The sequence below is a fragment of the Prionailurus viverrinus genome, unplaced genomic scaffold, assembly GCF_022837055.1.
Source record: "Prionailurus viverrinus isolate Anna unplaced genomic scaffold, UM_Priviv_1.0 scaffold_67, whole genome shotgun sequence".
Taxonomy (NCBI): domain Eukaryota; kingdom Metazoa; phylum Chordata; class Mammalia; order Carnivora; family Felidae; genus Prionailurus; species Prionailurus viverrinus.
Genome location: NW_025927629.1, coordinates 770,572 through 797,610, shown reverse-complemented (window position 1 = coordinate 797,610; position 27,039 = coordinate 770,572). Strand labels below are relative to the sequence as shown.

General features: G+C 57.5%; 1 protein-coding gene across 4 annotated transcripts; it reads right to left on the bottom strand.

Moving 5' to 3' along the window:
* GABBR1 (gamma-aminobutyric acid type B receptor subunit 1) lies at positions 1-26,499 on the bottom strand. Of its 4 annotated transcripts, XM_047848517.1 has the most exons (23): positions 26,233-26,499; positions 25,804-25,897; positions 25,019-25,222; positions 24,145-24,330; positions 22,852-22,872; positions 21,570-21,730; positions 18,392-18,526; positions 17,948-18,118; positions 16,944-17,045; positions 16,199-16,264; positions 15,587-15,778; positions 9,147-9,389; positions 8,495-8,558; positions 7,053-7,130; positions 5,304-5,454; positions 4,749-4,881; positions 3,583-3,699; positions 3,385-3,492; positions 2,968-3,061; positions 2,260-2,387; positions 1,701-1,829; positions 1,408-1,551; positions 1-1,167 (listed from the first exon to the last, which is right to left on the bottom strand). In XM_047848517.1, the coding sequence occupies exons 2-23, from the start codon at positions 25,895-25,897 to the stop codon at positions 994-996; spliced, it is 2,895 nt and encodes a 964-aa protein (XP_047704473.1). In that variant the 5' UTR covers positions 26,233-26,499; the 3' UTR covers positions 1-993. The 4 variants fall into 4 exon arrangements, with proteins under 4 accessions (XP_047704473.1, XP_047704474.1, XP_047704475.1 ...); XM_047848518.1 differs by lacking the exon at positions 16,944-17,045; XM_047848519.1 differs by lacking the exon at positions 25,804-25,897.
* Between the last annotated feature and the right edge of the window lie 540 nt (positions 26,500-27,039).

The following is a 27,039-nucleotide window of genomic DNA, read 5'->3' as shown; positions in this document are numbered from 1 at the left end:
TTAAGGGAGGGAAGAGGGGTAGAAGGGGGACAGGGAGGAGGGGACATGAGCAGGGGGTGGGGAAGAGAAGGGAGACACGAGGGGGGGTGGGGAAAGGAGTGTACATGAGCTGGGATGGGGGGGGAAGTTCGGGCAGAAACCAAGTGAGTGGGAACTGGGGACAAGGGCATCACCTCGTGCAGGGTGGGCACCTATAGCTCTGCTGGGAGGGTGCCATGATTTCCAGGTGCAGAGGGGAGGTACCCAGGTACCACGAGCACGCAGGGAATGCGTCTGGATACACACGGATGCGCCCCAATGGAAAGACCCGCCTCAGCTACACATGCACACGGGCCAGGAGAGCTTGGGGGGGGGGGGGGGGGGGGGCGTAGCAAGGACACGTGACCCCAGGGGGGAGGAGACAGCACCTGTGCGGAGGCAGGTGTGGGGCCAGCATGAGCACGCGCAGGTTGAGGCGGGAAGAATGAGCGCCAGGAGGAGGCAAAATTCAAGGACAAACCTGGTGTGAGGGGTGAGGGGTGAGGGGTGAGGGGTGAGGGGTGAGGGGTGGACCCGGGGAAGATTAGGCGAGAGTGGTAGTAGGTGAGGGTGTGGCAGGAGAGGAGTGCAGAGGTGGGCGGGGCGGAAGGGAGGGAGTATCAGGAGGTGGGCGGGGACAGGGCTGAGGTGGCGGGAGGGGGGGGGCAGGAAGGCGAGAAGGGGAGGGAGCACCAGGAGGTGGGCCCAGGCAGGCCAGGCAGAGGTGGGCGGGAGCAGGGGGAGGGAGCAAGGAGAAGTGGGCGGGGCAGGGCGGAGGTGGGCGGGCAGGCAGGGTGGACCGGGTGGGGGGCGCAGCGGCGAGGCACAGAGGGGACAGCGGAGTCCAGTGGACGCAATTTGGTGAGGACACAAGAGACACCGCCAGTTCCCAGAGTCGGAGAGTCCGAGAGGCCACCCGGCCTCACAGAGGGGGGACTTCGTCCCGGCCCTCCCCTTCCCTCCCCCCTCCCAGCCTCACTTGTACAGCAAATGAACCCGGCTCCCGTCACAGCTGAGCCGGTCAGGGGGCTCATGGGGCCCCCTGGGCAGGCCCCCAGAGGGGTCTGGGGGCGTCGGGGGGTGGCGCCGCGGGCGGAGCTGCTGCCGGGACCGGAGCTGGTGGCGCAGCTCAGAGACGCGCTCCTCCTTCTGTGGGAAGAGGACCGGGAGAAGGGGGAGTGAGGAGTGAAGCGGGGGGGGGGGGGGGGGGGGGGGGGGGGGGGGGGGGCCGGGTTGGGCAGGGCCGCAGAGGCCACAGTGGACAGAGGAATGGAGAGTCAGAAAAGAGTGCACAAGGGTGAGGGGGGTGGGGGAGGGCAGGGACGAGAAGGGACCAGAGAAGTGAGGACCAGGGACGGGAGGGACGGTCCGTGCGCCCCCACCACGCACCTCGGCAATGATCTTCTCCAGCTCCCGGTTCTCCTTCTCCAGCAGCCGGGACTTCTCCTCGTCGTTGTTGTTGGTGGAGGACCCCGTCTTCATGGTGTCCTGAGCCTCTGACTGCCACTCGCCGCGGGTGACCAGCCGGCGCACCTGGGAGGCCAGTGTGGGGGGTGTGGGGTGCTGGAGCGGGGCGGAGGGGGGGAGGCCAGGAGGGGGGCAGGGGGGCAGGGAGCAGAGGCCCAGGATGAAGGCCGGGTTCGGGCCAGACCGCGGGGGGCGGGGGCCGGGGGGAGCCTGACCTTGGGCACGAACAGTACCACCAGAGTGATGTAGGAGGAGAACACTATGGCGAGGGACGCGAAGGCAAAGGCGGCGTCCTGCTGGCTGGACAAGATCATGGTGACGGGGGCGGTGATGAGGCACAGGACCTGCGGGCGAACGAGCTTGGGACCTCCGGGCTCTCCTCCCCCAGGACGGCCCATGAGGACACATGCTGGCACAGCTGCCTTGCCATAGGGGCCCAAACGTGAGGCCACCCTCTTGGGCTCTAGGTCAGCCCCTGCCTCTCCTGCTACCATCACACACATTCAGTCCCCAAGTGTTCCACACCTGGTGGCAAGCCGACCTGGCCAGGGAACCACACACAAGCCATATAACCTTTCTGCTTCCTCGCCCATGTAGTGGGGACAGTACCATGTGCCTCATGGGCGGTCACAGGAAGATTAATGAGACAGTGTCTGCAGCGTGCTTTACCAACTGTAAAGTGCTTGGCAAACCTGGGGCATTAAAAACTATTTAAGACTTGCACCCACTGACCCCAGGCAGCCCCTGGGGTCAGGGCCAGGTGCTGCGGCTCACCGCCACATTGTAGATGGCCATGCCCACGGCCCTGTGGTCGTTGATCTTCTCGGTGGACACGCTCTTAGTCTCATAGGCAAGAAAGATGCCCAGCAGCAGTAACAGCCCCTTGTAACCATAGAAAATGCCTAGAACAGCAGGAATCGGTCACATGGGCAACAAGCCCTCCAAGCGCCCACCCCTGCGTCCACTCTCCGCCCACACCCCCCACCTACTGCAAACAGGGCTCCCCTCCCGTCGGCCCCTCTGACCTAGCACAGCCATCTCTGTGCATCCCCCAACCTGACCACCTGACCACCTCCTCCTGGGACACAAGTGGATGACTGCTGACAGCAGCTATCCACCAGCCCCGGGGCCACACAATGTCTCACCCCCTCACCCTCCAGGCTGAGGGTATGTTTTACCCTTTGTGGTAAAACCACAAGACCAGAGCAATGTTCAGGAGGCCAAAAGGGGCCTGCCCCAGGCTCTCACAGCTCTGGTCTTCCTATAGGGAGCAGACCAGAGAGAAGGGGTCAGGCCATCCCCCCTGGTCCCTCCGCCACACCCCTGCTTTAGCCCCCCGCTCCTCCTGGAAACAGTCCAACTCTCCCCCATCCCCAGAAAGGGTCAGTGCAATGACACAGAGGAGGACACTCTTCTTCCGAAGACCCTTGTCCCCACCAGCCCGCTGTCCCTGCCCCACCCCCTCCCCCACAGCCCACACACCGAGCCACGTATTCATCTTCTTGGAGCTGCAGTGCTCCAGCTGGGGCAGGATGGACACATCAATGTCTTCCTTCGGCTCCTCCTTGGCAAAAGTCTAGTGGAGAAATTGGGCCACCAAAAAGATGGCAGTCACCCTCCCCGCCCACCCGTGCCCCCCCTTTTCTAGGAGACCCTGGATACTGATGCCAGGCCCCATGCTAGGCCCAGGGGTGTTTTCATGAACCCCAGCTTTCCACATGCCTGGAAGGTCTACACATCCCTCCTGGCTCCCCACTACTCGCTTTCATCAAGGAACCTCGGGGCACGATGCTGGACAGCGCTCTCCCACAAGGGGCTGCACGCCTCCAGACCGTACTCAGCCCACACACCAGCGAGCCCCACTCGGCCCTGGCCTCAGTGCCTCCTCCCAAGCTGTACCTCAATGGTTCGATGCAGGGGGTCCACAATCTGCCAGATGGCGAGAGTGACCACATCCATGCCCACCAGCAAGCCCACCGTGGCATACAGCTTCCAGGGCTCCAGCGTCTGCATAAACAGAGCACAGGCCAGTCGGAAGAAGCCCTCTAGGCCCCGGGAGCCAAGGACCTGAGGGCCGAGGAACAGCAAGCAGCTCACCTTCCTCCACTCCTTCTTCTCCTCCTTCTTCGTGAAGACCGTATGCACCCACCAGATCTTAGTGAACATGGAGCCGTAGCCCAGACTGAACCCCAGACCCAGGAGCCAGAGGCGGGCCTGGCACAGGACGAGAGAGCAGGGCAGTGTGGGGCAGAGCCTCGGGAGGGAACAGGGGTACAGCGGGTGGGGATGGGGGTGGGGAGGGCCAGCAAGGGAGTCCCTGCCTTCAGCAACGTCCTCCCATCCAGCAGGGCGACCGGCCACAATCTCCTGGGGCGGGTTACAGCCCCAGACCCTCCACAACACAGCCCCACCCACCTCTGCAGGCCCATCTACGGGGCCTTTGCTCCCCCTGCTCCAGCCACACTGACGTGCCCGCCTGAGATGCTGGCTCTTCTAACCCTGCAAACCACGTGAGTGACCACCTTTATCTCTCCAGCTGATGAAGCCCACGTGTCCTTCGATATTCAAATGCCACCCCTGCTGGGGTCCAGCCATGTCCTGAGCTGCTTCCTCTCTGCTTCCACAGCACTCTGTGCAGACACCCCTCCTAGAGCCCCCTCTGTCTACCTCTCCCACTGCTTTCTGGTTTTACTGGGGACAGACAGCCTCTGGCGGGGTGCACGTGCACAGCTGCAGGGTCGGGACAGGCACACAAGGAGGCGTGAGGAGGGCGGGGAAAGAAGGACTGTTTCCCACCAGCATAACAGAACTACAGAAGCCAGCCTTTCCCCACAGCCCAGGACCTGCCATGCCCCGAATACCAAGAACGTCCTCCCTGCCCCCACTCCCTGCTGTTAGTTCAGGTCTCCGAACCACAACCAAGGCCACCCTGGGAACCCAGTTCCTTCTCTCAGCCCCACACAAGCTGCCATTGTTCAAGGGCTCTTTGCGCAGACCCTCCTTCACCCTCAACACCTCCCCTCTCGTCCATGAGGCCATGGCAACCTTGGAACCGACAAGAGAGCCACACAGTGAGAAGGTCTGGAGGACAGAAAGAAGGAATGGGGCCAGGCAGGGACCACAGGGGTGGCATTAGGGGGACAGGGACAGTCGAGGAACGGCAGGGACCACGGCCTTCCGGGCCGGGCTCCTGGGCGGGGGTGGCGGGGGGGGGGGGGAGGACAGCTTCCTCCTGCAGGGTGTCCACCCCACATCCTCCTTACCTGACAGACAAAGGGGAACTGGCTTCTGCCAATGTGGTAGCCGTCCAGCCCGAGGGGGAAGACGGCAGCCAGTGCCAGGGCACAGCCCACAGCAGTCAGATTGTTCAGGTGGGGCTGGGAGTTCTGGATGTAGCTAGGGGCAGAGGCGGAGTGGGGGGGGAGAGTAGAATTAACCTCTTCTCCTGGGGGGTCAGCTCCTCAGTGCCGCCAGGGCCTGACCCAAGCTCAGCCACGGGCAAGGGTGCATGGTGCAGCCTGGGAGACAAGGCCGCGTGGGCGGGGGCTGGCACAGAGCTGCGGGGAGCTCCCCAGCCCAGAACACCACCTGCACACACTGTGTCCCCTGGCCCCAGAGGCTCTTGGTGTCCAGACAGCTGCTTTGGGGCTGGGATGGGGGGTTTCCAGCCCAGTGGCCACTGGGAATGCATTAGAATGAAAGCATCCACCGCCCAAGGCCTCCAGAGGGTCTTATCTTTGGTTCCTCGGGAGGGGAGGGCATGCCCGCTGTCTGGGAGGGGCAGACAGAACAAGGAAAGTGTCAGGAAAGAGACTTACCGGACATGAGAGTTGTAGATGTTAAAAGACAGACAGACCACAGCCAGGACAATGCCCAGGCTGGACAGAACAGAGACGGAGATGAAGAGTTTCTGGGACATGAAGCGAAATGTCTTGATGACCAGGGTCTGGTCAGCCGGGGGGGCCCCTCCTGCATGGCATGGGTGGTAAGAGGGGTCTGGTCAGCTAGGGGTCCCTCCTGCATGGAACTGCAGGTGGGGGGGATCTGGTCAGCTGAGTACCCCTCCTGCATGAAACTGGGGGGGTTCTGGCCAGGTGGGGGGCCCCTTCTGCATGGCATGAAGGGTAAGAGGGGTCTGGTCCCTCCTGCATGGAACTAGGGGAGGGGTCTGGCCAGCTGAGGACCCCTCCTGCATGGCACTGGGGGGTTCTGGTCAGGTCGGGGGGTCCCTCCTGCATGGAAATGGGGGGTCTGGTCAGGTGGGGGGGGGTCCTCCTGCATGGAACTGGGGATGGGGGCTCTGGCCAGCTGAGGAACCCTCCTGCATGGAACTAGAGGGGGTCTGGTCAGGTGGGGGTCCCTCCTGCATGGCACTGGGGGGGGCACAGGGGACAAGGAATGAAGATGGGGCAGGTGACACCATCCTAGCCGTGAGGACATGGGGACCCTCGCTGCCCTGGATCGGGGCCCCTCCGGTGCCCACTCTCTGCCGCAGGGGGTCAGGAAGCAGTCAGAAGTGAGGGGTGGAGCTGCAGACCCAGATGTATCACCAAAGCCCTAGTCTGTTTCTGTCATTGTCTGTTCCGTGTGTTTTTCTGTCTGTTTTGCAGCAAAGGAAAGTGGGTGGGAAAGAAGGGTTGACAGAGATAAACCTCACGAGGTCTCTTATGACTCAAATCAAAAGCTGCAAAAGACAGCTGTAGAATCATAAATCCAGAAACTTCAAAGTATCCAGGCTGGTGTCCTCACCTTAGGAAAACACTGGTCTGTGATTTTTACCCCTCGTAGGGTGACATACCCAAAGGTGTTTTCTGGTTATTAATAGGGGAAGCTCAAATGTGTCATCGAGTTCACAGGGGAAAAAACGAAAAAGAAAAAAAAAACCAATTTCAATTTGTTTCGCTTTAAAAAGAAAAGTGTAATTTAGGCCGTGCAGCATTTATAGCAGCACAGAACACTGTCCTAAATTCAAATTATGAAGAAATGTCAGCTCACCAGCAGTGCTGGGAATCTCTAGATCCCAGCTGGGTAGGGCAGCTGTCCCCACCTCGGTCCCTCCTTTTGTCCACCTTGAGTGTCTTTCCTATTTCTGATCATTTAGCCCACAAAGCACACAAAGAGTAATTGTTTCCTTTTTCCCTTTAAAAAGCACGTTTCGTTGGAAGAGAATTACATGAGGTTTCAAAGCCTCTCCTATAGTTTAAGTTTTCCTGACAGAGATGAAGAGGCCATTGTCGGCCTCAAGTAGCTGGTTCAGAGACAGCAAGGCACCAGAACAGCTGGTAAACCCAGACGGGGTTTCCTGGCTGCCCCTGTACACCCCCACCCCTAACCCTCATACCTGAGCAATGTCCTATCCATACCAATGCATTGCTACCAACCACCTGCCCCTCCCCAAATACACAGCTCCCCTAGCCGTGTCCTAACCTGGGCCCCGGCCCCCAGACCATGTACCCCGCGTTCTAGCCTCAGGCACCTGCCACCCCCTCACCCCTGTTCACATGCACAAGGCTCTCCCTCAACTGCTCAGAGGCACTGAAGGAAAACATCAGCAGGGCCCTGCTTACCAATCCACTTGTCCGTTTTGGACCAGGAAAGGTCATCCTTGGTGCTGTCATAGTAGCCAATCTTCTTGTAGCTTCCACCTGGATGGGGACAAGGGGGGGGGGGGGGGGTGCGGGGTGGGGGTTGAGGGCCCAGCCCGGGCACCAGCTTCCCAGGGTTCTACTTCACCCTGAGCCCCTCAAGGGCACCTGGGAGGACCTGGGGGCCATCTGAACCAGCAATCTGACTGAAAGGCAGTACAGGATGGGCCCCAACACAATGTAAATACAGAAGAACATCTACGTCTAAATGGTCCGCCGCCGTGCGGCAGCCTCACACCTCTCACTGCGGATGTCTCGCACGTCGATTCTGGCTTCTAAAGCTTTCAACATCCCTGCTCATTCTCCCTCTCATGACAGACAGAATCACAGGATCTATTTTCCCAGTGGCTTTCATTTTAATTTTAGACATTTCTCTTCTGTTGGCTTGGGTTCTAATTCCTTGGAAAGTTGCATCTGCCTCTTTAAAGACCCACAAGACAAGACAGAATGCAGCATGCAGCTCCTAAGATTCCTGCTCCACATCTGGTTATGAACAGCTTCCTTCAGAAGCCAGCGCACCGCCCTCCAGCAGGGGTGGGAGGAGGGGGGAGGATAGGGGGAGGAGGATGGGGCGAGGGGAGGGCAAGTGGGGGAGGGGAGGAGGATGGGGGATGGGAGGTAGAGGGGGGAGGTGGTGCGAAGGAGGAGGATGGGAGGTGGGGGGAGGGGAAGAGGGGGATGGAGGGTGTTTGGGGGGGATGGGGTGGGGAAAGGCGGGTTTTGGGGGGACAGGGTGGAACGCGGGGAGGAGGAGGGGGGTGAAGATAGGGTGTGGAGGAGGATAGGGGGGTGTGAGATGGGAGAAGGGGGATGGGGGGCAGGAGAGAAAGAAACTTCCCTCCGAAGGCCACACAATGGCTCTCTTGCAGGGGCTCTAGGAAGCTGGTTGGGGTGTGAACAGTTCAGCTCACAGAAACCTGGCAAATACACACATACATGTGGTAAATTATAAGAAAATGCAATCTAGAAAAACCAAACTATGTACACCACACAAAAATTAGGATGCTTGTTTATATAGCAGGGAAATTCAATAGGTTGGTTCCTATACAAATGGTCTCTGCCAGATGTGGCTTTCCTTGAGTTGTGGGTAAGTGACCAACAAGGCGTTAGCCCCTCGTTGGCAAGCCACCCAAGGGAAATTCCTGAAATTAAATGGGAAGCCACTGGGGAAAGACGGGCTTTCACTTTGCCTGCCCCTCTCCAACTCCTGAAAACCCACCGTCCCTCAGCTTTTCACTGCTCTCATACTATAAGAGCTTGACGAGCAGTTAGAGGAGAGCAGCCAGAGGTGGGAGGCCCCTAGGTCATTGAGTCTTGCCCCAGGTGGTGACCCCGAACAGCTGGCCCCTGCCCCCTGCACTCACCCTGCAGCTGCTCGATGAGAGTCCAGGCCATCCGGGAGCCGCTGGCATCGAAGACCACATGGCCCTGAGGGAGGGAAACAGGCGGAGGCAGACAGAGGTGATAAAAGCAGGAGCGAAAAGAGACTCAGGGACTCTCTGGATCCTTATGCTTTGATGTAACTGAGCCTCTGAATGAAGTCTATTTCTGGCATTTGCCTGCATATAGGACGTACCCCAGATGCCCATACCCTAGATTTCAGACACATTATTCTGTTGAAAAGAAGCTTCACCCATGGGATTTGAGTGAGAAAGAACCCCAGGTAGAGCACCGGAGACCCGGCCCCTGGCTGTGTGACCTGGGTAGTCACGAAATCCTTCTGGACACTAATTTCCCCACTCTGAAAGGAACAGGAGACAACCTATCCGACTATTTCCTCCTCTAACGTTCTACGATTCTCATCTATTAATTCCTACACTGGAAAGAAATGAGGGAGAGGTGGAAAGAAAAGGAATACACCACTTTTCCTTCTAGTCTCTTATGGGTTCTTCTGGTTTGGGGGTCCCTACCCCCCAACCCAAGACCCATTATTGCAGAGACTGACGTGCACATCCAGGAGGAGGATGCTGTGTCTGTGGGAGGATGGGGAGTGTGAAGGAGGTCACTGTAACTCACAGAGACGCCCTCGAAGGACGAGGAGTTCATCGCCCGGTAGATTTGGTCAGTAATGGTCTGGTTGTTATAGTTGAAGTCCTCCAGGCGCACCCCCGAACGGCCACCCCCTCCGGACGTCTTGTTCAGAGCCAGCGCCAAGGCCCAGATGGCGTCGTAGGCCAGCGGCGCCTCCTGGAACCCACCGGTCTCCTCGGGGTGTCTCTTGAGTCGCTTGGTCAGCTTCTCCACAAACTCCTGGGATGTCTGCGGAGGGAAGGAGGGGAGAAAGGGTTGGCGCAGGAGGGGGTGGGGGGCACGGCTTCTGATTCTGGCTCCAGAACTTCTGTTGAACGGATGGTTTGTGCTCATGACAGATGGAGCGCACGGCCCTTCGAAATCTAACCATGCCCCTGTATCTCTTAGATCAGCCGGTGAGCTGGGTCCAGGGGCTCAGCGTGCCCAGCCACTAGCTCAGAATGGGAACAGAACGTCTAAGGAACAGTCACTCTGCAGAACAAATGGCAAGAGAAAGGAGACGTGGATGACCTTCTCTCGTGCTCAGACCCAGCACCTGACAGTTCCTCCAGTTCGGAAACACCCTAGATGAGGTTCCTGCAGAGCCCTCCTCACTGGACTCACCAGGCAGGAAGGGGACTCTTCAGTGTGCTACCTGCCTTACTGTCCTCACGGGCCTTCAGCTCACAGCCCCCTGAAGGGTGTTCGAGAGACTGAGAGCCCAGAAGCAACCTTCATGTGTTTGAGGTCCAATACTCAGCCCCTACCCACACCCTCCCCACCCTCAACCTCTTTCCTCCAGAAGCTAAAGAGAATGAGATAGCTCCTGTAACTGTCAGGAGATGAATAAAGAGCCCTAAATTTCTGTACCTGGCAATGACCTCATTTGGCTAAATAACCATAGGTCAGTTGCTCAAGTTTTTGGAAATGTCTACCACGTAATGGAGAAAAATCACATCTGTCCTCTGTTACCTCCCAGAGGCCACACAAGGAAATACCCAGAGGCTACCTCTTGGCAAAGCACAAGTAATACACAGGGCACCTCAGAACTCTGTTAGATCTGGAATGTACTAACATCCTCAGACTCTAAGGAAGAAATGAATGATGAAGTATAAATAAAAATCTGTTTCCCATGCCCTGCCGCTTTTCTTTCTATTCAACTTTCTGAAGATACAGCAGTGGGAGGTGCAAGGGGCAGGCAGTGTGGTACAGGGGAAACTGCCTCTAAAAGCAGGCCAGGACCAAGTTCCATCCGTCTGCACACCCTCAGCACCCAGCCCTGTGCCCAGCACACCATGGACAAGCAGTAAATGTATCCTGGATTAGGGCAGCAAAAAATACCCCACATGTAATTCTAATGGGAGATACATGTCATTGTACATTTGCCCAAACCCACAGAATATACACCCCCAAAAGCAAGCCCTTGTGTAAACTATGGGCTTTGGGCGATAACGTATCAATGTAGATTCATCAACTATAGGCACTCTGGTGGGAATGTTGATAATGGGGGAAGATGTGCACATATGGATTCAGGAAGTATATTCTTCTCAATTCTGCTGTGAACTTGAATTACTCTAAAAAAAATAAAGTATTTTTAAAAATGTCCCTTGGCACTTTTCCAAAGAAGACATCCAGATGGCCAACAGACACATGAAAAGATACTCAACATCACTCATCATCAGGGAAATACAAATCAAAACACAATGAGGTACCACCTCACACCTGTCAGAATGGCTAACATTAACAACCCAGGCAACAACAGATGTTGGCGAGGGTGTGGAGAAAGGGGAACCCTCTTGCACCGCTGGTGGGAATGCAAACTGGCGCAGCCACTCTGGAAAACAGTGTGGAGATTTCTCAAAAAATGAAAAATAGAACTGCCCTACGACCCAGAAATTGCACTACTAGGTATTTATCCAAGGGATACAGGTGTGTTGTTTTGAAGGGACACATGCACCCCAATGTTTATAGCAGCCCTATTGACAATAGCCAAAGTATGGAAAGAGCCCAAATGTCCATCGATGGATGAATGGATAAAGAAGATGTGGTATATATATAATGGAATATCACTCAGCCATCCAAAAGAAGAAATCTTGCCATTTGCATAATGTGGATGGAGCTAGAGAGTATTATGATAAATGAAATAAGTCTGAGAAAGGCAAATATCATATGATTTCACTCAGATGTGGGATATAAGAAACAAAACAGATAAATGTATGGTGGGGGGAACAAGAGGAGAGAGGGAAACAAACCTCAAGAGACTCCTAATGACAGAGAACAAACTGAGGTTGATGGAGGGAGGGTTAGGGGGATGGGCATTAAGGAGGGCACTTGTTGGGATGAGCACCAGGTGTTGTATGTAAGTGATGAATCACAGAGTTCTCCTCCTGAAACCAATATTTCACTGTATGTTAACTAACTAGAATGTAAGTACAATTTTGTAAGAAAACAAAATAATAAAAACAACTTGAAAAAATAAAAAATAAAACTAAAAATGTCCACTGGTGGGGGGCCTGGGTGGCTCAGTCGGTTAAGCATCCGACTCTGGTTTCAGCTCAGGTCATGATCTCAGGGTTTGTGAGTTTGAACCCCAGGTCGGGATTCTCTCTCCCTCCCTCCCTCTCTCTCTCTCTGCCCCTCCCCTGCTCACACCCTCTCTCTTGTCTGTCAAAATAAATAAATAAGTAAACTTTTAAAAAAATGTCCATTAGATAGATCTCAATTCCAACTGACCCATCTACCTGCTGTGTAACCTGAAATGACTTATTAAACCCCACTAGTCGGTTATTCAACTTTTTTTAAGTGATCTTCAAGCTCACTGAAGAGCCCAACATGGGACTTGACCTCATGATCAAGACCTGAGCTGAGATCAAGAGTTAAACACTTAACCCACTGAGCCACACAGGCACCCCCTGGTTATTCAACTTTAAAATGGGCATAATACTATCTCGAAGGGTTGTTATATAAAATAACAATATATATAAAATACAGGGTATAAAGTAAGTTGCAGTTTCTCTTTGTGAATCTCCTTGTCTCTTAATCTCACTGTTGTCACTGATACTCAGATCTATAATCAGGCTCAGCATTTCAGGACCTGTATCCCCAACTGTCTCTGAGGCATTTGTAACTATACGATCAGTAATCCAAAATTAAAAATATCTAAGACTAAGCTCAATTTTTCTTCACTCCCAACACTTCCCAGTACATGAGACTGAAGCTTTACAACCACCTTGGGCTCTTTCAAATCATGAAGTCCTCTCAATTCTTCTATTGAAATGTTTCGTTAATAACCATCAGCCCCTATGGGGCACCTGGGTGGCTCAGTCGGTTAAGCGGCCGACTTCGGCTCAGGTCATGATCTCACGGTTCGTGAGTTCAAGCCCCGCATCGGTCTCTGTGCTGACGCTTGGAGCCTGGAGCCTGGAGCTTGATTTGGATTCTGTGTCTCCTTCTCTCTCTGCCCCTCCCCACCTCCCCATCTTGCTCTCTATCTCCCTCTATCAAAAATAAATAAACATTAAAAAATAAAATCTTAAAAAAACACAAAGAAACAAAGTCCATAGTCCTCCTAACCACCTTGCATCACGTCTGCATGTGGACATGCCCCCTCCGAGAGCACCTCTCCAGCAGACAGCCGCTAAGCTGAGACTTTCTGAGTCATCCTCAGCCTCAAAGTCTATCCAATCTCCAGTTCAAGGTAAACACTGGATCAGGAAAATACCCAGATGGAAAGGGATTCATCTGCTAGGAATGGGGTCCCCCCGACCACATCTTCACAATTTCTGCTGGCTCCAGGTCACTTGACAAACACACTTGACCACGGGGGGCATCGGCCCCCCCTGACTAAAGTTACCAAAAAAATGTTTCCCCTTGGGTCAACAGAGATACAGTTGCAAATGTTCAAGTAGAAACATTACTAGGCAGCTCAAGGAGAGGCAAACAGCAAAACTTCTACAACCCATAGAAATTAATAATCAAGTATAACTTTATGACCCTAATTTTCACCAGCCCTTCTGTTACAGCCCTTTCTGGAGCTTCACACTGACCTAAAGGGTGTGTCCTGGGGCAGCTTTTGATTTTGTATTGTACCAAGATCTGATGAGACCTCTACCCCAAGAGACAGAATCTTATCCCCAGGTACGGCCACCTCCCCACTGCCCCTCTAGCCCCAGAACTGCAATATTTCCCCAAAACTACTCCAACCTACTGTCCTAAACTATGTTTCTCAACATATGCAGAAAAAGGATTCAATAAAAAGGATATCCATTCACAATAAAATCCCTTGGCATTAAGAAAAATAAAAATAAAAATAAATAAACCAGGGTTTCGCAATCTCTGCACTATTGACATTTGGATCAGGATAATTCTTTGCTGTGGGGACTGATCTGTGCCTCATCGGATGTTTAGAAGCATCCCTGGCTTACCCATCAGAAGCCAGTCGTGACAACCAAACTTATCCTTAGATATTGCAACCTTTGGAAAACTACTGCTCGAGCCAACAGTCCTCAAGATGTGGTCTCCAACCAACAGCACCAACATCCCCAGGGCACTGGTTAGAGATGTAGGTTCCCAGGTCCATCTCAGACCCGCTGAATCTGAACTTCCAAAGGAAGAGCCCAGTAATGTGTGTCCTAATAACCCTCCAGGAAGGTGAAGCTTGAGAGCCAGTGCCCTTAAGTGACAGCCATCCTTATGGGCCAGGGGCAGTTCTGCTTTTCTCAGTCAGCATGGCTCTGGCCCCTGGGTCCAGCCTGTGCTTCTGGTCCACCCTCCTGGTCCCTGCTTGATTCATCCACCATGTCTTCCCATCAGTGGTTCAGGCTGCTTCTACCCCTGGAAAATCTCGGCTGGTCCACTTGGTGTTTCAAGCTATGAAGCAGACCTCCCGTCACCAGAACAAAGGCTATGGCCTCAAAGGCAGGCACTACCTCTCTCTAGAGACCAAGAGCCAGAAAGAGACCCTCTCGCTCATTGAGTTCCAGAGCCCAGATGTCCCTATTCTCTGCCAGGGACTCCACTGTTGCCTGCTGTGGGGCAGAAGCTGGGACGGGCAGGGCCTGGGCTCTAGGCACCAGCTCCAGTACTCCCCAGGTTCTCTCCAGGTTCCCCAGGATGGCTCACTGCTCAGGTGCTCTGCAGGAAAGTGATCCCTGGGATCTTCCCCAGACAGAGTCCACAACTGGAGTCCACACAACACAACCCTCTGCTAGAACAGACTGACTGGACCTTCTTCCTCCCCTGCTCCAAAACTCTCACCAGCTCAGGTGTTAGCCAATAAAGGCACAGAGTCTTTAGTCAGAATTTATGGTTTTCCATGGAGGGTGATGGCACAGAGGGCCTGGGGTCAGACTCCAACAGGGGCCAACTCTGGCCTCACGACTCAGCAGGGACAGGGCCGGAGGGTGATGGGGCAGAGGGTTCTGGGGTCAGACTCCAACAGGGGCCAACTCTGGCCTCACGACTCAGCAGGGACAGGGCCGGAGGGTGATGGGGCAGAGGGGTCTGGGGTCAGACTGCAACAGGGGCCAGATATGGCCTCAAGACTCAGCAGGGACAGGGCCAGAGGGTGATAGGGCAGAGGGGTCTGGGGTCAGACTCCAATAGGGGCCAACTCCGGCCTCACAGCTCAGAAGGGACAGGGCCCCTAGGCCAAGTCACTTAACCTCTTTGCATCAGTTTCCTGGTCGATAGAACAGAATGAAAACCCTAATCAGAGCATTGGTGGGAGGATCACTGAAATCATGTACCTAAGCTCCTGGTTTACTACACAAAAGCATTTTCACTGAACCTTTGTTTTGATGAGATATTTGGGACTTTACAACCATGAATTTGCCTCTGGCACGCTTTCCAAAACAGGTACCCCAGACCTGGAGCTACCCCTGGGAGTAATAAGCAGGCATGCAGATTGCCCTGTAAGCTGGCTCAAGACGCCCATGGTCCTCGGGGTATAGCACTGAGAGGAAAGGAGTGGGTGCCCCTCCCGCGGGGCCCCCCCAGCCTTCCCAACCAGAGCATGTGCCTCCCAGCTCCAGGTCTGCCACTATCCGTTATCCGGAAGTAACTGATTTCAGAAGTCCCTTTTATATCTGAAATTCTAAAAGGGAATCGTTGAAACAACATCAGGAACCAAGCTAATTGAGTATCAATCAGGAGTGAATATTAAGCAAGTGCAAAGGGCCCGGAAGTCACTAAGAGAATAAAAGGCGTCTCAGCTCAGGGACAGCTCTGCCGAGGCGCCTGCGTATACAGCATCTATATTATCATTGACGCCTCTCCTTCACTTGACTTCTTGCCAACTGCTCCTTGTTTCCATGGTAACAGCCCTTCCACTCAGGTGGGCCCAGTGAACTTGCCCCTCCCATCTCTCCTTCCCGCTCCCCTGCCCTGCCAGGCTCCCTCAGTCCTCGCCCCTGCCCAGGGGCTGGCTTCTAGGTCCCCACTCTCACCATGTTGGAGATGCTGCGGGTATTGGCCGGGTTCAGCATGACGATCTCAGTGGTGATGTGGCCTTCCACAGCCTCCGTCATCTCGTCCACTGTGCAGTTGATGGACGGGTCGTAGATCTTGAACCAATTGTCAGCATACCAGCCGATGAGGAACCAGACGTACTTCTTCCCGAAAAGCCGCTCCTTGTACACCTGAACGCAGAGGAGGAGGGAGGCTGGGCCCTTCTTTCCCTTTTTCTTTTATTTCCCTTGACACTCTCCAGCCTCTTGGGAATCAGAGAAGAGCAGAGAATTGAAAAGAGGAATCTACAAGTCTCGGAGGGAGTGGGAAAGACTCGGCGATTCCTCCTTCCAAGCTCCTCCCCAGCTAGTCAGGAGAGATGGGACTCGGGCTCCTGCAGAAGCACAGAGGGTACAAAACTGAGATCTGGAGAAAGTGCTGTGTGTGAGAAGCCAAGATGGGAGGCAGAGTCAACAGACAGGAGCATCACATTACTCGTCATCTCACAGCATGTGCTATCGACCTGATCAGAGATGCAAACAGGAGACCCCACAACACACCCAACGTACAGAGCCCACCCAGACCCCTGCCTCCTCTGATTCCAACTCTACCTCACAAAAAACTTTCCGGGCTTCGGTCTCATAGAACAGTCCCACGATGATCCGGGCATCCTGGCGCTGCAGAGTGGACAGAAACAGCTGCTGAGGGAGGCCTGGAAACAGCCAGCTGCTGAGGGAGGCCTGGAAACAGCCAGCTGCTGCCACAGCCTTCATCCCCTGCCCCAGAGTGCTTAATGCAGGGTTCTGCTGGAGGGGTAGCATAGAAATGTCACTGGACAATGGAAATGAACCTCCCCAGGAGATGCTACTGTCTCGCAGAATCAAAATTCTGTGATGCGATAGAGATGTTAGCTGGGGGGTGGAGGAGAGGGGAAAGTGGGTGATGGGCATTGAGGCGGGCACTTGTTGGGATGAGCAGTGGGTGTTATATGGAAACCAATTTGACAATAAATTATATTCATAAAAAAAAGAGATGTTAGCTAGCATGGGTTGTAATCGTATTGCAACACATCAACGTATCATCATAGCTTATATAATATTACACATCAATTATATGCAACCTATAATATGTAACATGCAATATATAACTGCATGCTATATATATATATATATATATATATATATATATATATATATATATGTATCAGATCAACTCGCTGCAGGCTGCAAGCTTACACAGTGTTATACACTAATTATATCCCAACAACCTGCCTGTCTGGTTCTCCTCTCCAGCCCACCACTGTCCCCCCAACCCGGTCCCTCTGTAGGCTGAGCCCACCACTCCCAACCACCCCACCTTAAGGTTTTTGACAGGCACAGCTGGATCTGAGAAGAAACTCTGGCGGAAAGTAATCTCGATTCCAGCCTCCTTCACTCGTTCCTCTAGGTCGTCCAGAGTCTTGGGTGGGAATAAGAAAAAATGGAGAAAGCACAGGTGCACAGTGGCATAAAGACCGGAGATGCTACCTGGGGATCGTACACTCTGAAGTGGAGGAACCGCAGTTCTGACCCTTCCTTCAATGGCATCTGCCCCAGGGTGGGAAGAGCTCAAAGGAAAGCAGCTGGGGTCTCAGGGATGGTCCTACATGGGAAGGTACTTATGAGCCCCTCGCAAGGATCTGTGTCCTGGGAGGTCACCCTATCCCCCCACCCCTACCCCCCGCCAAGCAGCAAACATGGGGGAGAGCAGAACAGAGGAATCGGGGAAAGATGAGACAGGGTCTGGTGTGCACACGATGGTCTCAACCTCAAGAGGCAAGTGGGCAGACAAAAGGATCACAGAAGAATGTCCTGGTCACTGAGAGAAAGTCAGGGGAGGATTGAAGGGCTGCTGAACATGAGGGCGGGTGGAGGATCCAAAGACCAGAATAAAAGGAGGGGCTGCCTCCGTCAGGTTCAGAGCCCTGAGCTTCCTCTTTTCCACCTGTGCTGTTCCAGAGACGTCTTCTGCCTCTCCTGTCCCTCCTTCTCCGTTCCCACTCACACCTGCCACCCCGAGTGTCTCTGGATTTGCTGCCTTTCTGGGTTCTTCTCTCACATTCTCTCTCTCATCTCATCTGAACTGTGGAGTGAACCTACTTTATTAGAAGTGGGTCATTTGGGTCTGTCTGGGGAAGAGAACATCAAAGGGAAAAAATGTCCTAAAACTAAGAAGTTGGAAAGAATCTTGAAAACTCAGCTCTGCTTATTCCTCTGGCTACAGAAAGAACATGCACTTAACCCAGTCAGAATGTGTCTGCTTTTGATAAAGAAACAGGATCTTCTCCCGTCTCCACTGGCATGTGGAAAATGCGCTCTCACCGAGGTGAAGACCTCAGTGGTCTGCTGGATGGTGGCGATCTTCCTCCAGCCCCACTTCTCAAAGAGCTTCACCCGGGTGGGATTGTGGAGTGTGGCCGACGGATGAGTTCGAAAGAACGTAGGGAAACGCTGCCGGTTGGACAGGGCCGGTGAGCTGGAGCCGTAGGAAAGCTGAGGGACAGACACAGCGCGGGGCACGCTCACGCTCCAGGCTCCCAGGAGAGGGGACCCTCACAGACCCACCGCCTGGCACAGGTGCCTGTTCCCTGATCTGACTTCACTTCCGTCTGACAAGAAGCTAAGTCAGCTGCAGCTATCAGCCCCCTGCTGCCAGGAGGCCCCAAAGGACCAGGAGTCCTGCACCTGGGTCCCTCCACAGCCCTCTTACATGCTGTCCACCCCTGTTCAGCCCCCACCTTCTGAAACCCCCCCCACCCCACCTACCACAATGAGGTTCCACATCCTGGCGGCCTCGGCCACAAGTGTGGAGACAGAACTGCAGCCAGGCATGAGGATGATCTTGATGGGGTCATTGTAGAGCAGCTCGTACAGGTACTTGGTGGCTTGGCCTGGGTCACACTGGATGGGAGGGGGTAAGCGTGGGTTCTCCCGGTGCCCCCCCCCCCCCGCATCTCCAACAATCTAGTCACTCCTCGAGGACCCATCCCACCGCTGGACCCTTGTGTGCTTTCACCATTTTCTCCTGCCTACCCTCTCCTGCACGCACCTCCATCCGTGTTCATGCAGACACAATCTTCCCTCCCTTCAGCCCCTGCTCAGACAGCCCCAGCCTCACTTCCTCTAGCACCCCTGTCCCTTTTCCCCTGTGTCTCTGCTCCAAATCTCTGTGAGTCTGCAGGAATGTGAATAAACTCTCCCCAAGTCCGCAGACAGGCTCCTCAAACATGGCATGAAAATTCTTCCCTCGCCTCTCCCCACCGTCCATTTTCCCCTGGCTCTTCCCTTTCCAGGGCTAGAGATAAACAAACAAGAGAGAACAGGGAACAGGACCACTAGGGGGTCCTGCTGGGCGATCCCTCCCCTCCTGCTGGGCTCTGACATTTGACGGGTCCATTAGAAAAAGAAGCCTGGGGGGGGGCGGGCGGCGGAGGGAGAAACAGGTGAGGAAAGAACTGGGAGAATAAATAGAAAAGGACTCTTAACAAACCGGGTGTTTTTAGGGGTGCGTGAAGGGGAGGCAGAGAGCTGGGGAGGGCAGGGGTGCTGGGAGGACGGCACATGGGGAGGAAGAGCCCCATGGTCTCCCCCTGCCTGTCCCCTCCTGCTGAAGTTTGACATTTCAGAAGCCGCTGGAGGCCCAAAGGAAGCAGAGAAGAAATGGAAGCCAGTGGGAAGCCAGGGCAGAGGAGAAACAGGAGGCACAGGGGACTGGGGTGGGGGGGGGGGGATGGAAAAGGGAGGGCCGGCAGTGAGCAAATAAGGAAGGCCCCCTAGAGCTGCTCGCTTCCCACTGAGGCCTGACATTTGAGACCCTGTGGGAAGCTGGAGCAGGGAGCCAGGTGGGGCAGGAAGAACAACACTCCCCCACCACCCACCCCCCCCCCCGCTAGGAGGGGCTTCTCCGGCAGGCCCCACCATCCTGAACTGTCCCAGGGGGCCACTGCAGATCCTACCCCAGCCCATCGCAAGGCCCCTGGGTGCCCCCCTCCTGGCTTGAAGGAAGGGTAGACAGGAACACGGACATACCAGAGCATACGCACAGGACCACTAGCCTGCCCCACATCTCTTCCTCCGTTTCTCCTTCCTCCCCTACCTGCTCTCAAACCCTTTCCCTCCACACCCTGCTCCTCACTGCAGATTCCCTCCGTGTGATGCCCACCCCCTCCCCCATAGACTTCCTCTCAGCCTCCCCTCCGCTCTCTTCTGCAAAGGATCCGGATTTGCAGGCAGGAAACCACAGGAAAGCACACATTCCTGTTAGTCTGCTTTCCTTGTGCCTTCTCTCAGGGCTCCCCCCACCTGCTTCCCAGCACCTCTGGGGAGTCACCTCTCATGGTGGAAGAGTCTGAGCCCACATCCAGAGCTCCTGGTGACCCCAGTCATGACACCGCACCCAGCCCTCCCAGGCTCCCGCCCTAGACTCCCGCCTCCAGCAGCCCTGACCCTCTGCCCTAACTCCTAATTCTTTTCCATCTCCCCGCTGTGCCTCCACAGGCGTCCTGGGGTCATCTACCTAGGCCTCCTGCACCACAGGATTTCGTGCTCTTTCCGGACCAGACAGTTAGAATATGTGTTTGAAACAAACTCCTCTAGCATGGAGAAGTTTAAGAGCCCCTCCCCAAGTGTCAGGAGGGATCTGAGTCCCCTCCCCAAGCTAACAGTCCCCATGCACCCCACCTTCAACCCCATTCCTGCCCCCTCTTCCCACACAAACCATTTCTAGGTGCAGATGGCTGTTGGAAAGAGTGACAATAAATCCTGAGTCCAGCCAGGTGTAAGATGACCGTTTCATCACCTCTGCACTCCACGGTCTCCCAGTCCCTCGCGTTTCCGGGGCCACACGTCAGACAGGATAAATCTGAGGCCGGAAGCCACATCCTTCCCCACGTTCCCAATTACTCAAATGGGACATAGGGTGGGGAAGGAAACTCATGGCCGACCCAAATTTTCTCACCTCCAGCCTTCCTCTGGTCCCCGCCTCCCTAACCCTTCGTGCTGGTCCTTTCTCACATCTTAGAGGCCACAGTGCTGAACAGAGGAGCCACTCCAGACCCAAGTTCCACAGGAGCCCAAGGACTGATCTTCACCCCAGCCCTCCTGCTTGCCCCCTCCCCCACTGCCCTTCTTGCTGGTTCTCTCTTCTGCCGGTTCCCAGACTCCCTCTATCCCTAGGCTCTTGTACGGGCTCCCTGCAGACCGCTAACCCAGTTCGTTGCCCATCTCCCAACCGTTAGCCCCTCCCCAAGCACAACACGCAGTGTAACCCACAACCCAGGAACCCTCAACCCGGTTCTGGTGGAGAATGAGCAGAAACCTGGTGGAGCTCACCACTACCTGGCTGTTTCGTTGTGATACATACACGAGAGCACGCAAGTCCCTCAAAATTTCCCTTATTCAGTCCCCATTCCTCCCATCTCCAACCTGCTGTCAAGATTTACCTCGTTACCATGGAAAACGTGAGACGGCCTCAGCTCCTGCCTCGGACACCTCCTCCACCCCTCCACCCACCCCGGGAGGTAACGGACTCCCCAGAGGCTCAGGGTCAGCTGGTGCCCTACACCCATCCCCAGTTCCCCCACCCCCGCCCCCACGTCCAGGGGTCCTGGGGAGCGGAAGGGTCACGCTCCCAGCACGACCCACCTCCTAACCCCCTGACCCTCATCTTGAACCTCCAGCCCCTCTGACTCTCCCCAGGCTCCCACACCCCAGCCCACCTCCCTCCAGTCACACGTGGGAGGGGTCCACTTCGCCATCCCAACGGTCACCCAGGCCAAGGCGCACGGCTGGCCTCCTGCCCCGCTGTCCCCTTGCCCCCTGTCCCCCTATCCCTGTCCCCCTGCCCGTCTCCCTGTTCCCCTGCCCCGTGTCCCCTGCCCCTGCCCCCTGTCCCCTGCCCCCCCTACCCCTGCCCCTGCCCCCTCCCCGCCCCCGCCAGGACTACCTTGCTGTCGTGGTGGATGAGCTTGAGCTCGTAGTCCGGCAGGATGTCCCTGCGGCTGTTGACGTCCTCCAGCGCCATCTCCACCGCGGGCTGGCAGGCCTGGCCCCCCGGCCAGCCCCCGCTCATGGGGAACAGCGCCCCGATGTACACTGCGCGCCGCTCTGAGGAGGGGTGCGGGGGGACCCGCGGGTGAGGCCGCGGGAGGTGAGGGGAGTGGGAGGCCCACGCCGGGGCCACCCCCGCCGCCATCACCACCAGGAGCGGCAGCGGCCACCCCGCCCGGGGAGAGGGGACCCCCGGGCCCATGGCGGGGGGGGGGGGGGGGGCTGCTTGGTGGGGAGGAGCTCAGGGGGGACACTTTTCCCGGGGAGGGCTGCTGAGGGGGTGTCGAGGCGGCGCCTCCATCCCGGGTTTCGGAGGGCGCAGGGGGCCGGAGCCCCCAGGACGCGCGGAGAGCTGGCTCCCCGTGGCCCCCGCGGCTCCCGCCACCGCCGCTGCCGTGGCCACCGCGGACTCTCCTCGCGGACTGACCGACCGACCGAGGGGAGGAGGAGACGGACGGCTGGGAGGGGGCCCTGACGTCACGGGCGGCGCGCGGCGGCTGGGGGAGGGGCGGAGGGAGGCGCGCGCGCGTGGGAACGCCGGGGGAGGGGCGGGGAGGGGAGGGGCGGCGGACGCGACCCCCGCGGGACACCGGGGAGGGGCGTAGAGGGGAGGGGAGGGGAGAGGAGGGGGCGTGCCGGGAGGGGGGTGGGGGGGTGGAGAACCGGGGAGAGAACGGGGGTGTGGACGGACGGGCGGATGGATGGGGCGGGGGCGGCCGGGAGGGGGGGCGGGGGGAGACAGGACGCGAAGGACCCGGGATCCGAGGACGGAGAAGGAGGGGTGGGGAGGGCAGGGGCGGGGGTGCGGGGTCTGGGGGGGAGGGGGGCAAGGCCTGGCCCTGAGACGCGTGCGCGTGGCTGGCGGGGGCGCCTGGAGAAAGCCCGGGGAGGTCGGGGGGAGCCCCGCGGGGAGGAATTGGGGGGCCCCGCCGGGCTCTGCCCTCCGGGAGGAGCGGAGTGGGGAGGAGGCGGAGCCGAGCGCGGGGCGCCGAGCAGGGAGTCGGGAGGGACCGCAGCCTCGCAGAAAACCGGGACTGGAGGCAGAAACCAGGTAGGAAGGAGGGGCCGGCCGCAGACGGGGGCGGGGGGCGAGAAGGACGGGCCCCCACCGCCTGGGGTGCAGGGGCGCGAGTGGGGGTTCGGGGGTGCAGTGCGCGAGAGGAGGGCTGTCATCTCACCTGAGTGCGGCGTTCGATTCACTGGCAGCAGGAAAGACGGGGATCAGAGAAGAGTTACCACCGGCGCCCGGCTTCCCCGGCCTGAGCCCAGCCCCCTCCCACACCTGTCCATGCCGGGAGGCCCGCGTGCAGCAGAAGCCTGCGTCTCTGAGGGTGGGGGGAAGGGTGCCTGGGGATAAGAGCAAGGTGGGGCTGTGGGTCAGGACCTGTTGGTTTTCTTCTTTCATTGTTCATAGGACAACAGAATTTGAGACAGGACATGGGCATATTCTGGCTTTGTGGAGCCTAAATATTATAAAATGCAGGGGTCTCTCTTTAAGAAGAAAAAAACTGCAAATTACAAATACAATTGATTTTAAACTGTTGCTGTTAAAATCTTACTTTTGCATTTTTTACAAAAAGCTATGACCGTGTGAACACATTACTAGAGCACAGGAAGAGACCCTGGATAGGATTCCCAGTTTCCAGAATGGAGTGGTGAGGTATAAGCAGAGCAATGACATTAGGGGACGAAGCCAGGCCAGGACCTCCAGAGAGTCTGCAAAAGTGAGGGACGCCTGAGGCCGGCCTGAATCCCGGGGACAAGAGTGCAGGGGCAGAATCTGGGTGCCCAGGACAGGGGGCATTCTGCTGAATGAAATGACAGAACAGGTGTTGGACACAAGACTGAGCGCCCTGGGGAAGGACGGAGGTTGTCCGAGACCCTCCTTTTCCCCTCCCCCATCCCCGGGTCATCCTTTAGTGCTCTGACAGCTCTGCCCCCAATTTTAAGTCTTTTTAAATTTCACCCTGATAACTTTCCACCCCAGATATTCTTTCCAATCTTAATGTTTTTTCTAAGTATGATATGATTTATTTCTGAGTCTTTACAATAATCCAGTTATATAACAAATGGAAAGGAATCAATTGTAGAAGAGGGTTATGCCTAGAAAGTTCTAAGTTTAGAGATAGGCTAGGGGAAACTGCAGTATTTAAACCTTAAGAAAGGTGATGGAGGGTGAGATTCATAACGGAAAAGGGAACATGTAGAACTGGGAGCAGGGAGGAGATCTCTAAAGAGGAAGGTAGAGGAAGGTAGAGGAAGGGGGCCCCAGCATAGGCGAAGTGGACACTGATGCTGCAGAAGGGGGCTGGAGAGAGGCAGGCGAGGGCAAGAGTTGGGTTTTCACCTCCACTTCCCCAAAGCCCCCCCCCATTTTGCATGGCACCCCTTCCCTTCCCGCCATCCCTTCCACCCCACTCCCAACCTCTGGCACGCGTCCTCAGCTGCATGCAGGCAGCCGGTCCCCTCACCCTGGCAGTGGGGCTTGGGAGCACTCCACTGGCCCTGACTACAGATGCTGCGGGAGCTGCCCACCAGATGGAAGTCAGGGTCACACCGGAAATCCACCCGGGCTCCGTCCAGAGCGGGGAGGTCCCCACCCGTCAGGAAAACCTTCCCGTTTTCCAGGGCCAAGTATGACTTGGAGCAGATTCGGACTGTGGAGAGACACGAAAAGGAAAAGAGAGGCAAGTTGGGGAGGGGGGCCTCAAGCACCCCGCTCTTCAGGAAATCTGGCGTCCTCTCCTCCCTTAACCCTGGAAGCATCCACACACCACCCAAGGAAAGGGAAAAGGCATTTCCATGGTAGGAACCTGAGGTGGAGCTGTAGGTGCCCAGAAGGGAATCTTTTCAAAGTCAGCGGCAGTGGGCGGTTCCCTGGCTTTGAGAGTGCGGATGTGTAACTTTAGATGCACACTTGGATTTACCTTTCTTATTATAGTTGGCTTACAGTAATGTCAAACTGGGTTTCGCTTCGTGGGTATATGGCCTCTGCGTTGGAGACAGAGGTATTCAAGACTGCAGTGAAACCATTTTACGAGGGTTTTTGCACAATGTGCCACTAGTCCTCAAAGAGAAGAACTCACAAGCAAGATGAATAATCAAGCTATTTTGTCAAGTGGTCAGTGGCCTAATGCAGGGAGGATGAGATGAGGTGATGTGTGGGCTGCTGACTTTACTGCCTCCAGGTGCGGTAGGGAAGTCCCTCTTACATGGTGTGAGCTCTGTAAGTGTCCTTGTGAATTGTGACAGTGGTTGAAAGTGCTGGCCTAAGCAATAATGCTAAGTGTGAGGCAGGCCGAGGAATGATCTAGAAGAGAAGAGGGGCTTGGGGATGCTACTCACCGCAGCGGCTGGGAGTGTCCATGTCTGTCCAGGAGCCGTTGGCCAGGCACTTGCGGACCTTGGGCCCCACCACCTCGCGCTCCCCCCGGCACACGTACTCGATCTCATAGTCCACGGGCAGGAAGTTGATCGCCTTCACCTGGTCCCGAGTCAGGCCCCTGTACCTGATGCCCCCTTCCCAGGGCGGGTGTATGATCTGGCAGCCTGAGGGGTGAGTGGAAGGCGTCAGAGAGGAATGGCGGGGAGGGGAGGGACAGAGGGCGTGGTCAGCGGGCAGGTGGCGGGCCCAGGGGAGCAGCTGCGGTGCCAGAGGGTGGGGGTCGGGACGGGTACAGAACCCAGGACGAAAGGAGAGAGAGCTCTGCGAGCTCGCCACTGAGGAAGGAAGGGTGCAGGTTGGGGGTGATGGGCGGAATTAAGAAATGGTGAAGGGGTAGGTACACTGTGCGGGCGAGCTTGGTAAAACAGACTGGAGGGGGATTTTTGAGCGAATTAGGCTGAGAGGGCAGGGGGGGGGCCTTAGGCTCCCTGGGCAGCAGTGTAGGCAAGGAAAGAGGGGTGCGGTTGGGCCCATCATGCAGGGTCCCCGAAAGGTGGCCTATGCAGCAGTGTGGGGCAGACAAGAGGGGGCGCTGGGTCACAGGCGGGGGTGATGGAAAGGAGGTCAGGGATGTCACAGTGGGTCCGGCGGACGGGACAGGAATGGGGACCAGAAAAAGGGAGGGGGAGGGGCAGGGAGAGGGGGAAGGGGATGGGGGTGCCCGAGGTCGCCGGCGAAGGTGCACCTTCGGAGGTGGCGTTGGGGGTCTGCGCCCCGCCCGCGCCCGGGGGGCGGAGGAAGAGCGGCGCCAGCGGCAGCAGCAGCAGCAGCAGCAGCATCTGAGTGACAGGAGGCCGTGAGGGCCGGACCCCCGCCCGGCCTGGCCCAACCCGGGAGGCCCGCCCGGCCTCGCCCGCCCGGCCTCCCGGGGCCCGGACCCGGCCCCGACCCGGCTCCTCCCGCCGACGAGACGCGCGCCCGGCGGAGGAGGCGGGGGCGGAGCCCCGCGCGGGGTGGGGTGGGGGGGGGGGGAGGAGAGAGCGCCGGTCCCCACCCTCCTCCTGCCTCCCTCGGCCCCCCACCCTCCCGGGACTCCACCTCTCGGCCCCCGCGCCCCGGCCCGGCCCTCCCCCGCGCGCCCCTCGCGGAGCCCGGCTGCTGGCCCGGCTCTTACCTCTGCGCCCGGCCGGGCTCCCCGGCTCCGCGGCTCCCCGGCTCCCCGGGCCTGCAGGCCCCAGGCCCGGCCGCTCCTCCCGCTCCCCTCCGGTCTCCCCGACCGTCCCCTCCGGCCGGCCCTCCTCCCGGCGAATCCGCGCTCCGGCCCGGGTCGCCCTGCCCTCGCGCTCCCCCAAACCCCACCCCGGTCTCTGCTTCCCGGGGCGGCGGCGGCCGCGGGAGCGGGAGCCGGGAGCGAAGGAGGCGGCGCCGGGGACCGGGGGAGGCTCCGGGCGGAGGGAAGAAGGAGGGTGCGGAGCCGGCAGGGCGGGGGGGGGGGGGGGAGGGCGGGGGAGCCCGAGGAGCGGGCGCCTCCCACAAGCAGAGCCCCGGGAGCCGCCCCGGATCCCGGCCCCGCCCTGGACCGCCCCCGGCGCTGGGGGGTAGGGGGCTCGGGCGCGCACGCACCCCGGGCGGGGGGCCGGCGGGCGGGCCTCGGGGCACCGGGGCGGGCTGGGGGGGTGGGGGTGGGGGGCCGAGGGGCCGCGAGCCGCAGGCGGGGACGCAGGGATGCAGGGTTGCAGGTGGAGGAGGCGGCCCCGGATCGCGGTGAGAGGAGGGAGGCGGGGGCCGCGAGGGGAGGAGGAGAGCCAGGCAGGTGGGAGGGAAGGAGAGCTGAGGTCAGAGCTGGAAGGGCGGAGGAGAAGGGGGGCGGGTGGGGGGGGTGAAGACCGGGCGACCTGAGCGGCCCCAGAGGCCCAGCAGCTTAGCCTGGCTGTCCTGGGAAGGCCCCTCGGAGAAAGGGCTGGAAGCTAGAGCTGGGGAG

Coding starts and splice junctions, on each gene's coding strand:
- GABBR1 (XM_047848517.1), bottom strand. CDS start 25,897: ATGCTGCTGCTGCTGCTGCTGCTGCCGCTGGCGCCGCTCTTCCTCCGC. Junction 22,873..24,144: donor TCCCAAGCCCCACTGCCAGG/GTGAGGGGACCG, acceptor TCCTGCTGCCAG/TGAATCGAACGCCGCACTCA. Junction 18,119..18,391: donor GGATGTGGAACCTCATTGTG/GTAGGTGGGGTG, acceptor TCTGTCCCTCAG/CTTTCCTACGGCTCCAGCTC.